We start from the raw sequence: 16,863 nt of genomic DNA, 5'->3' as shown, positions 1-16,863 counted from the left end.
CATATCAGATTGTCAACAGTATGAGAAAAATCGAGAGCATCAGCTGTCAGCTTTTTTTGGCTGATGTGACCAATAAATGCTGTGTGCACGTGTGCTGCCACAGCACACAGGTAACCAGGAGCACAGTGCTGGGAGGAGGAGTAGGAGGGGCTGCAGCCACCCCAAAACTTGCTGTAGCCCCCCACCCAGCCCCTGGCTCCAGCCTGCAGCAGCAGCCCACCCTGCCCTGCATGCAGATCCAGGGTCACACACCCCACATGCCCTCCCAGTGTGCGCACAGCAGTGGGTGCCGCCCCCATGCCTCCCAGACAAACTGCGGCTGTCTCGTGCCCCATCCCAGCAGCACCTACCCCAGTGCCAGTCCCACTCCCTCCCTCACTGCAGAGGCCTTGATCTACCTCCCCGCCCCACACACACACCCCTTCCCTCCCCCCTTCCCCCACAACAGACTTACCAGCCAGACACCACTTTCCATGCTGTGGGGCTGCATATCGGCTGATATGGCTCTTTGAAAATAGGCCATCAGTATTGGCCAAAAAAATCTGTATCGGTGCACCCCTAGCTAATGGTTCCTTTTAACCGGAAGGAAAGGGAAATGAAATATTGAAAGGAAGGAAGAAAGAATATTGCCCCACTATGAGGATTTAAAATGTCTTGAATTTACAGTTGCCCCCTACTTGGTTGATATGGAATTATGGACTTCTGTCCCAAATCTCAGTGGGTTTGTTTATTCTTATAAGTTGTATATCTTTGGTTGCAAAATTAAAAAAAAAAATCACTATTTAAAGAAAATTGCTCTTTTCTCTTACGTAGTGTAAGTGGGCTAGGGTCCCCGCTTCCATGCAAGTGAGCTTTGCCCCTTATCCAAACAATAGTTCAGAAGCAGGCTTAAGTGTCTGCAACCTTGCCATCTAGCTTTGCTCCCTTGGGAATCCCTAAACCAGTCCTCATAATACAAAGCAATACTCCATGGTCCAAATTGTACAGTTTTTCTCCAGGTCGCAGAAGAGGGTCCTTTAGCTCTGGCCCTTCCTAGAGGTGAGATCTTCTGGATTTCAGTCTGTTCCCTACCCGCAAATGCCTCCCTTCCCCAGCTTGAGCTCCTTGTTTTTTCTCCTTTTAGGCTTTTAGTTGCCAGCTAATTGCCCACAACTGGGCCCCTACCCCAGGGCTGTTTGCCTCCCTTAAAGGGCCAGAATGCCCCATTACACACAGCTTTTTTTATTTGGTTGGGGTTTTATTTTATTCTTTTTTCTTTTGGTTTGGGTGAAATCTGAAATACAATTCTTTGTCTCTAATTGCTCCAGTGGAAAATTTTGAAGTTGTGGTGAGATATTGTATTTTGTTATGCATATTTCCTTATAATGCTGAGACAGTTGACATTTTATTGTCCTTTGCTTCTGCTGTCATTGGTATATAGTCTATTTACTCTTACTGTCTCCTACCAGCTTGCACGGTATACTTTTGTCTTTCTTTTTTTTTTCCCCCAGTTTTCAATTTTCTGATGGGCAAATGGTTGGAGTTTATCTTTTAATGCTGGGAGCATGTTGAAATTGGAGATTCAGCATTCAGCTCAATACTACAGCACTTTAAGATGTATGTGATTATAATTTTCACTCCCCAACCCAGAAGAGTAATTGCTGTTTTAATTAGGAATTCTCAGTACATGCCAATATTATACAGATTTCATCCTCTGTGTAGTTTATGTAGTTAGTACTAGGAAGCAGAAGCCAGGGCACAGATGGTTTGAGGCATGTTACATTTAGTATACTGTAGAAGACTTGCATTCTTGTGTGACTGTTAAACCACATGGGTTAAAAAAATAAAAGCCTAATAATGCTGCCTTGTTTTATATGTATGGTTCTTTGTGCAGTGTCTTCCATTCTACATTGGCAATTCTCATGCTCTTTAAATGCAAAGAATGTGGGCAAAGCATGATAAAAACATTAAATGCCACATTCTTTATCTCCTGTTAGCCAATCATGGATGTTGTAAAAGCATTGCGAAAAACAATTCCTAAAGGAAGCATAAAGGAATTACATTTTAGATACATGCCTAAAAACTGTTATTTTAACAGATGTTTTATTCAAGCCTAATGATGCAGATTTGACCTGAACTGGATTGTCATATAAGGCATGCTGAATTACTTGTGTTCATGTATTTGTATTTGGAAGTAAATTTATCTGGAATACTTTAATACGTAAGTTTATATTTGTGCAAATACAGTATTTTTGTCTTATAAATCAGCATGCTGAGACACCTTTGATTCCAGGTGTAGAATAAACTGTTGTCTTGAGGATAAAAATTAAATAAATAACATTACTGTTACAATCCTACAGTCTGAAAATAGTGTAGTATCAACGTTGGTATAGACAGAAGAAGAGCCAGGTTAGTGAAGGAGAAATTGTTGAACAGGAGCAAGAGAACAAGACAGAAGATTGTAAAGTCAGGTTGTAAAAAGGAAAGTCAGTCCCAACAGAAAAGAGGAAGAGACATGCATAAGTGAGCACCCAGAGCCCAGGAAGGAGTACAGATGATAAACAGGGCAGAGAAAGACAGGATGATTGGCAGACAAAAAAAAAAAAAAAAAGAGCATAAATCCTCAGAAGAATCTGCTCTTCTGTGATTGGGATTTCCTTATTAATAGACTCAAAGGGCCTATTAGCAGAGCAGATTTGAAGAATGGAAGGGTGTATTACTTGCTCAAAGCAAAAATATGAGAAGTAAAATTGAAAGTTCTTGATGGATATGAGGAGAAAAAATACCAATTGTCCTTCATCCCAAAACCAATTACACTAATAGATTTACCACTGAAACAGATCAAGATTGACTATATAAGTTTAGGGAAGATGCTCAAGGAAGTAAGGTTGCAGGTGGAGCTGGATACTAAAGAAGGAGAGTAAATTCACTGCTAAGGCAGAGATAAACCTAATACAAGAATTAGTTCTGTGAGAGGGGTTTTGGGGATATACAACCATAAGGAAGCATTCAGAAAAAAGGAATGAACTGATATCCATGTGAGTACTTGGGTTATTGGCTTTCTGAGATCAAGGCTGACACAACAAAAGCAGCTTTCAACTACCTGAAGGGGAGTTCAAAAGAGGATGGAGCTAGACTGTTCTCAGTAGTGGCAGATGACAGAACAAGAAGCACTGATCTCAAGTTGCAAAAAGGGAAGTTTAGGTTAGATATTAGGAATATTTTTTTTCACTAGAAGGGTAGTAAAACACTGGAACAAGTTTCCCCAAGAGGCGGTGGAAACTCCATTCTTGAAGGTTTTCAAAACCCAGCTAGACAAAACTTTGGCTGGGATGATTTAATTGGGGATAGTCCTGCTTTGAACAGGGTGTTGAGTAGATGACCTCTGGAAGTCACTTCCAAACCTAGCTTTCTATGATTCTATGACAAAAGAGTATAAAAAATGAAATAACTATCTAATTTGGGCAGGAACTGGATGAGGTTGGAGAAATAACTGAGAGATTTGTGTACAACAAAATGGGGGAATTAATGATGAAGGACATGAAACTGGATGTCAGAGGTGAAAATGGATCTTTGAAGTGTTATGGAATAGCAGTCATGATCAGAAACACGTACTGAAAAGCAGATAGAAATTATGGTGATGGGGTAGAATTCCTTCTGCTTTCGGTTATAAAGAATAAGTGATGGCTTTAGATAAAGCAGAATTAGTGACTTTGATGTTATAGTCAAAGTCTAGAGAAGCGTTGTGATAGTGATAGACCCCTCCCCCCGCCCCGCCCCCCAGGTCAGATCTGGATATGGTTAGAAGTTTCTAATATTACTACCTCCAGGAATTGTAACACTTTGGGAGATTTTAACATTTTGAAATGTAGAACTAAGAACATATATTATTAATTAAACAGCCCTTATTTTACTGGACAGGCTATCCAGATATTCCCACCACATAACCAGTTAAAAGAACAAGATCTGATGCTGTTATACTTGTTTGTGGGGTTTGGGGTTTCTTTTTGTTATGAGAATATAGTAGAGTTGGTCATAAGAAAATAAGCTTGGATGAAATTATCTCAAGTTGATTCACTTTAAATTTAATGGAAGGATATTAAAAAAGATCTGTAATTAAAGTTCTTGATTTCAAAAGGAAAAGCTTTGAACAGTTAAGGAACTATTTAGTAAAGTAACCTAGACTGAAGAGTTAAGGATCTCATATGTGGAGGAGGCTTAAAATTTAAGTCAGCAGTGCAAAAGCTGTCTGGTATTTGTATCCTAAGTGTGTGTGTGTGGGAGGGGCAGATGGACAGACTTGTCAAAAGGAGTGTTAGATAGAGTTGAATAAATAACAGTACTACAGTTATTAAAAGAAGTAAAAAATAAATAGAGTAGTAAAAGTAACTAATCAAAAAAGAATCCTCTGTCTCAGAAGTCAGAAAGTTGTATAGTTAAAATAAGAATCAACAAAGTCAAGTTGATTTACACTTTGCAAAGGATATTAAATTAATTAATAAAAGATTAAATGCATAAAGAGAACAAGAAAAGAAATGGCAGCACTGTACATTAAGGATGGGGTAGATGGAGATAATTAGATATGACTAGACAAGGCTAAATAAACACTGTACAGTCTTTACTGAATACTGAAGCAGTGTTGCCCAGGGGTAAGATGGCTAATGGGAACATTATTACAGCTGTGGTGGGAGGTAAAACTCGGAGTTTAATGCACTCAGGTCAGTAAGGACTAAGGAATCTCCACCCCAGAATTCTGGAAGAATTGACACGGGAAATACAAATATGTTAGCAAGTACTTTTTAAAATAAATCTGTCAAATTGGAATTAGTACTGTATGACTGGCAATTAGCAAACGTACTGTTTCTAATATTTAAGTTGTGGGGAGGGAAGGGATATGGACAAATATAGATCTGTTTAACTTCAGTAGTCTACAAGGCTTTAGAAAGGGTTGGTTGTGTTAATCTGAAGTCCGGCATAAGGCAGGACAGGGTAATTTCTGAGATTTACTAGTTCAGAGAGGCATATACTTCCTTAGATGGCAGCCTCCTTTATCATATTTTTTTAGCACAAATTCTGAAGGAAGGAATAATTAAAGATATTGGACATTGTTACTGTGTAGGGGTGGTAAAGTTACCAGGCTGAAGGGCACGGCTCGTTATGAGTTGGAATGTAGGAGTGTGAAGGATAAGTACTGAGGAGATTTCTGAGGCAGGTGTTATTAACCAATAAGCTTCCTTTATTACGCACAATGTATTAACTAATTTACCACTCCTTAGATCTCTTGTACAACTGCTTAGCTTTCATAAACAATACGAAACACAACATACACAAACACACAAAACAAAAATACGAGGGAAATTGCTTCTCCTGTTTCTGTTGATACTGATACTATAGAAAAAGGATTACAAATACAGTTTTTGGTTACAATTACTGATTTCAGGATTAATTGTATTATTCATATTTCATACTTACCACACCAATAGGTGTAGCATACTTGGTTATTCTATTCTGTTACTGAGTCAGACGAGAGATTGCTGGCTTAGTGTTCTGCGGCTTTCAGACGAGACGACTTGTTCACTTAGAGTGAGATATTTGTCTCGGGGACTCTGCGCAGTTGATCAGGTTGCAACGCAAACTACTTGCGATTCTTCCTTCGATGCTCTGCAAGTGAGTTCTCCTCCGAATTGGGATTGCTTACGCTTGGTTTATATGGAGTGAGTTGGCATCATGGCCCCCTCCTACTCCGCCTCGCCATAAGTCCCATATTCGGGTGCAGATGCAGCATCTAGGGCCCCATATTTGGGGGTGGATGCAGCATCTAGCGCATGCCCGTTTCACTGCACTGATCCAGTTTTGAGCAATTTTTCCTGGTCCGAGCCGGTTTTGGGACCTTCCAATTGCTCTAAAGTAACCCTGTATGCTCACACCTGATTGGTGCGTTAAGTTTCATTCTGTTATCTTAAGTTTCATTTTACTATGAATCACTTACACTTACTTCGTTATGTCTCGTTTCTATATATTTATATTCAGGCCCTTTCAACAATGGCTAATAGGCAACACACACTCATTACTATGGCAGACATAATTAGAAAATGGGTAAAAATGCAGTGTGGCTTTATCAAGGGTAGATGTTTTTGCCAGATTATCTTGATATCTTCCTGTGATTACTTTTCTTCAAGAAACTTGTTCATAGATCTAACCTATTTGGACTTCAGTAAAGCATTTCAAGTGTGAAATAGTTACACATGAAGAAACTGTTAATGGAGATGGAAAGGATGGGGGAATTTTAAGGTGGATGAAGAACTAGCTAGACAGTGGTGACAGTGGCTTAATGCTGAAAGGGGAAATATTGAACAGGAAAATGCTGCTTCAGGAGTTCTTCAACAGTCAGTCTTGGAGCTGATGTTTAACATTTTCAAGAATGATCTCGGCACAAAAGTAGAACTGCGCTGCAAAGCTGGGAGGCATTCTCAATGCAGAGAAAATACCAGTTAGTACAGTAACAGAAAATCTTGCAAGAAGAACTGAATGACCTTTAGGGCTGTAATAGAAGAGTACAAGGTCATACACTTAAAGGCTAATAACAAGAATTTTTGCTATAAGCTAGGAGTTAATTGGGTAGAAATGATATGGGAAGAAAAAGTCACTGATGTCATAAGGTGACTGACCACATTTCCCCCCTCTTCTCCCCCACATCCCAAATCAATGTGGTGCAAGAGACAAATACAATCTCAGGATGTCAGGAGAAGAATTTCTAGTGGAGATAGGGAAGCACTAAGACACTTTTATAAGGTCCTGATGAGATCTCATTGAAATACTTCTGGTTTCTTTGTATTCACGAAGAATTAATCAAACTTAAATTGGTACAGAGAAGTGCTACTAGGAATATTAACAAATAAATTATTTTGAGAGCAGACAGAAAGCTTGATTTGTATTTGTCCTAGCAGAAATAAGGCTTAAAGGACATATGATTGTTCACTATAAATATATCAAGGGCCTAAATAACGGGGAGTGAGAAGAGCTGTTTAACTTAAAGGACAATGTTGGCCCAAGAACATATATATGGTTTAACATATATGGGTGTAAATATATATGGGTAAATAAATGTAGATTGGAAACTAGAACAAAAGAGTGAGGTCTGGATAAAAATTCCAGTAATAACATGGGGCAGAAAACTTAACTGGCTTTTACGATAGAGCTTGACTGTGCTTATAAATGGAATTTGTATGGTATAGTTCCCTGTAATAGCAGGGAACTGGACTTGGACTGGAAGGAACCAATGAAGTTGGTTATGCTTCTTAATACAATATATAAGTGCATAGTATGAAATGTCTTATATTAACCAAGGAGAAACATTAATAAAATACATGTAAATTAATGCTTTTCTTTGTGAGTCTGAGTTTAATGCTTATTTTATGACAGATCCTAGAAGTGTTAATACAACAAATAATTTTAATTACTGTGGACTTGAAAGTAAGATAATGTTTATGCAATTAAAGCAAGCTGTGTATTGAGTTATTTAATTTGAATTAAAGTAAGAGCAACTACCTTAATTATTCAGTAAACATCATTAGGTTATTTGAGAAAGTAGTAGTTGAAGAATCCTTAGTTTAAGTGCATGTCTCCAAAGAATCTATTAAAATGTAATTCTTGGTTAGATATTTAAACAATAAAAACAAAACCTTTTCATTATTAATTTTGGGCTTGAGTCCTTACGGGTGTCCCTTCTGAAAAAATAAAAAATAAAAATATACTGAAGTTTTAAAGCTTTTAGGGGACAACCTGCAACTTGTCTAAGCTTTTATGTATTTGGCAGCTGATTAAGTTATCTGGTGTCACAAAGTCTTTGTTAATAATTTAAAATGTACCTTACACTTAAATTTAAATGTAAAGCACCTATATCATATAACATATTAAATTACTCTAAATATTACAGGATGAGTTTACACTGCAATATTATGACTAAGGCATATAACTTTCTGAATCTATCAAGTATATTTGCATATTCAGTTTGTCTTGCACAAATAGTTCGAAAATCACAGATGTCAAAAATGTAAATTTCAAATGTACAAAACCCACAAAATGTACATTTTAAAGTTTTTAAATAACACTTTACTCTCTGTAAAATACATTTCCTTCTGAGCAACTGTCACAGTGAATGGCTTACAAGAGATCCCTAATGAGATACTGTACACTGAGCCATTCCCTACTGTTTGCTAGGAGATAACAGAAAGCCAGATGACATTAATGTGTTAAAAATTGACTTAGTCTTCCACTAGTCACCTATCTCTATAGATGTATCATACAAGTAAGATTTTTTTGTTACAAGTTATATATGGGAGAGATACTAAAGAGGGAGAGGTTTACTAAAGAGGAGTATACCTTCTCAGCTTACAGTTGTAGGGAGGCAGTTAGAAAGGCCAAACTACCATGGAGCTGAGGATGACATCCCAAGCTAAGGATAACAAAAAATTGTTTTTCAGATATATAGGGAGTAAAAGGAAGGCCTAGAGTGGTATATGACCACTAGTGAATGGGCAAAAGCAATTGGTGACAGACAAGGAGGACAAGGCTGAACTCCTCAATGAGTTCTTTGCCTCAGTGTTCCTAAACAAGGGGCAAAACAAGTCTCACAATGGGATTGTAGAGAGGCAACAGCAGGGTGCCAGACTACCAAGCATTGACCCTGAGATGTTGCAGAGTCACTTGGAAGGACTGGATGCATTTAAGTTGGTAGGCCCGGATGAGCTCCATCCGAGGGTACTGAAGGCACTGGCTGATGTCATTGCACAGCCACTGGCAAGCATATTTGAGCACTCATGGCACACGGGCCAGATCCCAGAGGACTGGAAAAGGGCTAATATGGTCCCTATTTTCAAGAAGGGGAGGAAGGTGGATCCAGGCAACTATAGGCCAGTCAGTCTCACCTCCATCCTTGGTAAAGTCTTTGAAAAGATTATTAAGGCTCATATATGTGAGAACCCAGCAGGACAAATTATGCTGAGGGGAAACCAGCACGGGTTCGTACCAGGTAGATCATGCCTGACTAATCTAGTCTCTTTTTACGACCAGGTTACAAAACACCTGGATGCAGGAGTAGGGATAGACATCGTCTACTTAGACTTCAGGAAGGCCTTTGATACGGGATCCCACCCCATACTGGTGAACAAATTGAGAGGCTGTGACTTGATTACACAGTCCAGTGGGTGGCAAATTGGCTAGAGGGTCATACCCAGAGAGTGTTGGTGGATGGGTTGGTGTCAGCCTGGAAGGACGTGGGCAGTGGGGTCCCGCAGGCCTCGGTCCTTGGACCGATACTCTTCAATGCCCTCATCAGTGACTTGGACGAGGGAGTGGAGTGTACTCTGTCCAAGTTTGAGGATGATACAAAACTGTGGGGAGAAGTGGAGACACCGGAGGGCAGGGAACAACTACAGGCAGACCTGGACAGGTTGGACAAATGGGCAGAAAACAATAGAATGTGATTTAACAAGGAGAAATGCAAAGTGCTACACCTAGGGAGGAAAAATGTCCAGCACACCTACGGCCTGGGAAATGACCTGCTCGGTAGCACAGAAGCGGAAAGGGATCTCGGAGTCCTAGTGGACTCCAAGATGAACATGAGTCAGCAGTGTGACGAAGTCATCAGCAAAGCTAATCGCACTTTATCATGCATCAGCAGATGCATGACGAACAGAACCAAGGAGGTGATACTTCCCCTCTATCGGGCACTGGTCAGACCGCGGTTGGAATACTGCGTCCAGTTTTGGGCACCACACTTCAAGAGGGATGTGGATAACCTGGAGAGGGTCCAGAGAAGGGCCACACATATGGTTAAGGGCTTGCAGGCCAAGCCCTACAAGGAGAGACTAGGGCACCTGGACCTCTTCAGCCTCTGCAAGAGAAAGTTGAGAGGCGACCTTGTGGCTGCCTATAAATTCTGAATGGGGGTGCAGAAGGGAATTGGTGAGGGTCTACTCACCAAGGTGCCCCTGGGGTTACAAGAAATAATGGCCATAAGCTAGCAGACAGCAGATTTAGACTGGACATGAGGAAGAACTTCTTCACAGTTAGTGTGGCCAAAATCTGGAATGGGCTCCCAAGAGATGTGGTACTGTCCCCTACCCTGGGGGTCTTCAAGAGGAGGTTAGATAGGCATCTGGCTGGGGTCGTCTGAACCCAGCACTCTTTGCTGCCTATGCAGGGGGTCAGACTCGATGATCTACTGAGGTCACTTCCGACCCTAACATCTATGAATCTATGTAAAAATGTACATATTTTGTTAATTGTAGCTTATATTAACATTTCCATCTCTTTAGAATACCTAATATATAATGTATCTTTAAAAAAAACTTAAATTATGAATTTTGCTTCCTCTTTTAGTAGTTTATGTAGATAACAAAGAGCAATAGGAACTATAGTATAGGAAAATTATGTTTACATGCTTGCTGTTTAACAGATTTTGCTTACCAGCACATAAAATGTAGTTGTGTTGACTGTTTTCTGTCAGTAGGTAGAAATTAAACAAGACTTCATTTTCCTTCCAAACTCCACTATGATTTATCTACCTGGGTCACTCTATATCTATAGTTACTTATGTAGATAATATGTCTATAGATTTGGGGGACAGAAGAAAGAAAGTTCTCAGTGGAATGCAACAATGCCATTTGGTAGAAATCTCAGAGGTTTTGTTAATTTCGGGAACTGTTTATAAACCAAGTAAAACTTAGCAGGATTCATTCAGGGAGGTTTTATAGCTAAACAAAGACTACTTGTTTTTATTATGTTTTTTGAACAACCATATTTACTTATATATGTCCAGTTTGGCTGCCCAGCCTGACCCTGGGAAGAATCACCTTTTTCTAATCTTTATATGAGGGGAAGTCATCTTCTTACAATGCCTTTGTAATAAGAAATGCTTTTGTCTTTGAACTGTATTATCCTAATTGCAATCATTTTAATCTTTTTAATATTTCAGTCACGGAGTGTAGACAAGCAACATGCTGTACTTAATTATGATGCTTCTACAGATGAACATTTGGTGAAGGATTTGGGCAGCCTAAATGGGGTGAGTTAACAATGATCTAAAAAGAGTCCCCTTTAGTCATTAGTCAATATATTTTGTATGAAAACAAAAACTGGTAATTTATATTTTAAGGCTCTTAAGGGATTGCTTCAGCGGTGTTCTTTAAGTGTAATCTCTTGCTTTTTAATGAATATTTTAAGCATGTTGGTACGGCTGAAGTAACTATTTTTTAAAATGTAATGGCTGTTTTTCACATTTTAATAGACTTTCATACATTGCAGTATGAAATGGCTGTAGATTTTAGCGGCAACTAAACTTAAAATCTACAGTATAGAGCTTGTATACTTAATTAAAATGTGTTCAGCTGTGACTTTTAAGAGCGCAGTGAGGAAAAATGGCTGGCACCACTTGGCTGCACTTCTGTTTCTGTAATATTAATAACAAGTTAAATCAGTGTTGCCCAAGTGATTTAAGAAAGAAAAAGAATACTCAGTTTTCTCAGTCTGCCCAGCATGGATTTCATAGTCTTATGTTTCTTTTTGGAACAGGGTAGGCTTTTTCAAACCAGTCAGGTTCTTTCAACTTTGTTCTGATTGACACCTTAGAATCTATAGCACAGCCATTCAAAACAGTCAGGATCCCAACAACAAATTAGAAATGTGAGTTGCCTGAAATGTTTGTGCCCTTTGAAGAAATGCATACATTTGATCTTTGAATAATGAGTTCCAAAATTGGTTCAAACATATTTTCTTACACACTTGTTATTTTGTTTCTCATTATTAACTAATACACTAAATGAAAGTCAAGCTCAAAACATAGTTTGAGTTCAGTTCTCAGTAGTTACTGAATTGAGCCCTTCTCTTATTTTATTCTCCAAAACAAATTTAGCCCTGGTAATCACTAGATAAGACCTGTTTCAGAATTGACTTGGTTTGAAACCTGCCCTTGAATCTTTTAAGAATAGGTATTCTCATACTTGATTTTTTTTTCCCCACTAGTATCGTGTCTTGGATCGGGGTGTCAAAAGATCCAGTCCCCAGATCAAATCTGGCTTCCTAGAGCCCTTTCACACATCCCATGGGGCTCCCATAGGGGACAAGAATTTGGGAGTGGGACAAATTCCACATTGGGAGTATGTGTCAGTGGCAGGGGGGTGAGCAACTGCTGCTAACTGCCCTGTCACCACCCCTTTCACTGCCACTGAGTCTGGGTCCTACCCACAAAGAGCCCTGCAGTCTGGATGCAGCAGGAGGGGGCGGGGAACAGGGATCAGTAGAGTTTTGACACCCCTCTCTAAGACAGTTTTTCACATTGGTACATATCCTTTTTGTTCAATTTCTTCTTCATTAAAAAAAATCCTTCTTTTATAGTCCTTACACTTTACCCATCCCTTGCTTTAACTTTCAGCCATATCTTTCTTCCTTATCTCAACTCTTGTGTTTCATCATTAGACCTGAAGTCGGGTGAATACCAACTTTCTCTGATATTTAAAACATCACTGTTCAGTGAAGTGCCAAAAATTGCTGCATGAAAATGAGTTGTATCCAAGCTCTTTTCCACCTACAGTCTATTAATTACTGAACTAAAAAGTGTGTGTGTGTGTGTGTGTTTGTATCAGTATCATAATATAGCAGAATGTAAGTATCATTGATTAATTTCACTTGTGTGCGGTCTCAACCAGTAATATACTTGGTGGTGTTAAATGGTCAGTTTTCCAAAAACAAAAAACTGTGAGCAAATTAGTGAAAGGGAAAATTAGACTAATTCGACTATTTTAGACTAGTGACACCTCCCTGTTTTTGGGCTGTGTTTTAGGTTTACACAGTTAGGCATGCGCAGTTTATGTGGAATAACAGCCTTTGCAGCCCACAGTTTTTGGGGGACAAAAGAGGATTAGGAAGATTATGCCAATTCACATGGTGTCCGTGAATACAGAATAGGTGGGCAAGGCAATGGATAAGAGGCCAACACCCTGGCCATGCTGTAGTTATCAGCTACAGTGACCAAAAAGAGCCAATAGCTGATAATGTCATTTCTCCTTTTATTGGTGCCAATCCAATAGTCAACCAATATATAGGTGCACCCCTACCAAAAGATATAAATATTTAGAATTTATTTTATTACTAGTCAATTGCACATCATAGATGATGGGGGGTGGGGAAACATACAGGGACGGAGTCCTGTGACCCCTGTTGTCTGGGCCTGCTCCACCTTTACCTCCTGCTGCTTGGGGTCTGGGCCCGCATCCCCCATCCCTGCTGCAGCAGTGGGGGGTGGGAAGGAGTGGGTGTGGGCCTGGACCAACCCGGCAGTGGCAGGGGAACAAGAGAAGTGGGTTCGAAGCTGCCAGGGGAGAGGAGCGGGGTGGGGGAAGAGTGGGCCCAGGTCTGAGAAGGGGAGCAGGCTCAAGCTGGGGGAAAAGCCTGTTCGCTGTGGCAGTGGGCGGAAGCAGTGGGTCTGGCCCGACACAACAGCGACCTGGGAAGGGGAAGAGCAAGCCTCTTCCCCCTCCCCTGGTCAGCTTCGAGCCCACTCCTCCCATTCCTGCATTGCCGCTGGGTCGACCTGGGCCTGCTGCTCCCCCGGCTTAGGCATGGTCCTCTTCCTCCCCCGCGTGGTGCCAGGGCCCGCTTCTTTCCTCCCCCCACTGCCACCTCCACGGCACACCCAATATTCCCCATACTTGTGTGGGGCCTGCTCATCCAGCACCACTGCTGCTGCTGCCACCTGCAAGGAGTAAGGGGGGGCGGGGCCAGGCCATCTCCGGTGACCTGGCCCTGCCCCCTGCTCCATCTTTGCCACTTGCAGGGAGCAGGGCAGGTGGGGTTAGGATCCCCTCTGTCCTCTGTGTCCTCACCATCATGGCAGCACTCCACCAGCCGCCAGCTCCTGTTGGAATGCTTGTTTGCACTCTAATTGGCTGTTTGTCAGCCAGTCACAGCGCGATTAAAGCATTATAGACAGACAGACAGACTTAGGCTTTTATAATATTAGAATTATATAATGATTAAGGCACTGTTAAGCTTCCAGATTGCTTTAAATCATAAATATAAAAGATTATGTTCAGTGGATTCCTATATATATAGTGGCATTTCATTTTAATTGTGGAAAAACACAAATTTTGGGGGTTTTAATCAGAGAATTTGGGATTTTTAAACAGAGAAAACTAGGACCTCTGATAATTTATACCAGTGAGTGTAATTTGGAGCAGTTTAGGGTAAGGTGGTCTTGTAAGTCATCTTTTGACTCAAAGGCCTGCAGGCACAAAAAAAAAAAATTGAATTTCATATTAATACTATTAGATTACATTTGCATGGGACTGAAAATGTTTCTTCCAAAGAATAAAGGAGTTTGGTGGTTTTGCAGAACTAGAGAAGCAGCACCAGAAAATGTGCTCCTTTAACTGATATAAGGAGCTTGCATCAGGTTGTGAGTGTTACACAAATAATAAATTCGTGTTGAACCAATGGAGTTTTCTTTGGGCCCCATTAGTACCTGAGTCTAATAACATTCATAATATAACTTTTTCAGATGGGTGAGTGAATTAACTACAAGTCCTTTGGGATATGTCTGAAGTATAGTGGCAGCCTCCCATCTTCTCCTACTCATATATTCCATATCTAAAAATGTTCTGCTAAGACTTGGGTTTGAAGTATGCAAGTGGGTTTTGGGTCTTCTGTCTGGGAGTTCCACTGAAGTGAGAGTATACCATTTCTGTCCCACCCTTAATTTTTGCTTTAAGACAAAAACAACTCTTCACAAACAATCAGCTAAACATTTATTTTGCTATCAATACATATAGTTTCATAGTAGCTAGGATCAGGAGGGACCTGAACAAATCATCTAGCCTGACCTCCTGCCACAGGCAGGAATGAATGCTGGGTTCACAAGACCCCAGACAGGTGATCATCCAACCTTCTCTTGAATTTGCCCGAGGTAAGGGAGAGGACCACTTCCCTGGGAAGTTGGTTCCAGATTTTGGCCACCCTAACTGGAAAATATTGCCTTCTGATCTCTAACCTAAACCTATTCTCCATCAACTTATTACCATTGTTGCTTGTCACCCCAGGTGGTGCTGGGGAGAAAAGGGCTCTCTGCCTATTTGCTGTTGATCTCCCCTGATGAGCTTGTAGGCAGCCACTAGGTCTCCCCTCAGCCTCTGCTTGCTGAGGCTGAACAGGTTCAGGTCCTTCAGTCTCTCCTCATAGGGCCTGTCCTGCCCTCTCACCAAGCGGGTGGCCCTTCTCTGAACCCTCTCCAGGCTGGCCACATCCCTTTTGAAGTGCGGTGCCCAGTACTGGACGCAGTATTCCAACTGCGCCCTGACCAAAGTCACATAGAGGGGGAGTATCACCTCTCTGGACCAACTTGAGATGCACCTTTGGATACATGACAAGGTATGGCTGGCCTTGCCGGCTGTGGTCTGGCATTGGCGGCTCATGTTCATCTTGGAGTCAATAATGACTCCGAGATCCCTTTCCGCCTCTGTGCTTTCAAGAGGGGAACTCCCCAGCCTGTATGTATGCTGTGGATTCCTTCTCCCAAGGTACAGCACCCTGCATTTGTCTATGCTGAACCCCATCCTATTCTTGTCTGCCTACTTTTGTAGTCTCTCTAAATCTAGTTGCAGCCTCTCTCTCCCTTCAAGTGTGTCCACCTCGCCCCACATCTTAGTGTCATCACCAAATTTGGACAGCGTGCTTTCCACCCCCTCGTCCAAGTCGCTGATGAAGATGTTAAACAGTTTGGGCCTGAGGACTGAGCAGTGGGGTACCCCACTGCTCACATCTCACCAGGTTGAGTACAGCCCGTCCACCACTACTCTCTGGGTGCACCCCATCAGCCAATTTTTTACCCATCCGACTGTGCAGGCATCAATGCCACAGTCGCTTAATTTATTGATGAGGATGGGGTGAGAGACAGTGTCAAAGGCCGTCTTAAAGTCTAGAAAGACTATGTCCACAGCGACACCATATGTCTGGTTTGTTCTCTTCATTACTTCAGATTGCAGATATTCTTTGTGCTACGTAAACAAGTGTGCTTTCAGTGTTTACATTAGGAAACTTGACCTTTGTAAAGGTCTGAAAAGGTCCTCTCTATTTGAGTGGATAGTAAAATCTATTGCAACTTATTATGAATAGATTAATTTTCTAGTTTATGGAGGTCATTCTGGAGAAATATATTGGCTTCTAAAACTAATGTTGCCAAATTTTTGCATCTGAGTGCTCTGTGAATTTTAGTCTGCTGGCATTATTTTTAGACTTGGAAGGTAGATAGTATGGCAATAAAGCAATATAAAGTTTTATAAGAATACTTTGGTTTTGTTATTTTCGCCAAGAGATTTATACCTTGTTAATTTTCTACTATATAGAGACTATAAGGCCCCCCTCTTCACATTCAGGTAAAGTTATAATTGGATCTAATGCATGATCCACATAATTGTACCTCCTGCTATGCCACAGTGTATGGCAGGAGGCGTGATTGTGGGATTGTGCATTAGATCCAATCACGCCTTATTGCTGGTGTAGGGGGAGCCTGGTCCTGGGCTCCCCCTGCATTGGCAAGAAGCAGGCTCCCATAGCTGGGAGCCCCTTTGCTGAGAGGGCTTCCAGATGCAGGGGTCATGCATAGCTGGGACTGAGAGTCCCAGGCCTGACGTGGCTCTTGGTCCTGGCTGCACAACAGCAGTCGAGACCAGTGGTACAGCCAGGACAGAACCCTATCAGGTGTGCAGGGATGCTTGGTCCCCCTAGCCGTGTGGCGCAGCCGGGACTGAGAGCCCTGTCAGGTATGAGACTTTGTGCCAAATGTGCATGCACACCCCCTGACCCTGGCGGGGTCTCACTCTGGCTGTGGTG

General features: G+C 41.3%; 1 protein-coding gene across 10 annotated transcripts in view; it reads left to right on the top strand.

The window, feature by feature from the left end:
* Nucleotides 1–16,863, top strand: part of CEP170 (centrosomal protein 170) — a 181,111-nt gene that overhangs the window by 48,298 nt on the left and 115,950 nt on the right. For all 10 annotated transcript variants that reach the window (XM_059715932.1, XM_059715908.1, XM_059715935.1 and 7 more), the window contains exon 3: nucleotides 10,958–11,047. In XM_059715932.1, coding sequence (XP_059571915.1) covers nucleotides 10,958–11,047 — 90 coding nt within the window. The remainder of the gene's footprint in view (nucleotides 1–10,957; nucleotides 11,048–16,863) is intronic.

This window comes from Alligator mississippiensis, chromosome 1, assembly GCF_030867095.1.
Source record: "Alligator mississippiensis isolate rAllMis1 chromosome 1, rAllMis1, whole genome shotgun sequence".
Classification (NCBI taxonomy): Eukaryota; Metazoa; Chordata; order Crocodylia; family Alligatoridae; genus Alligator; species Alligator mississippiensis.
This window is presented reverse-complemented; position numbering and strand designations above follow the sequence as displayed.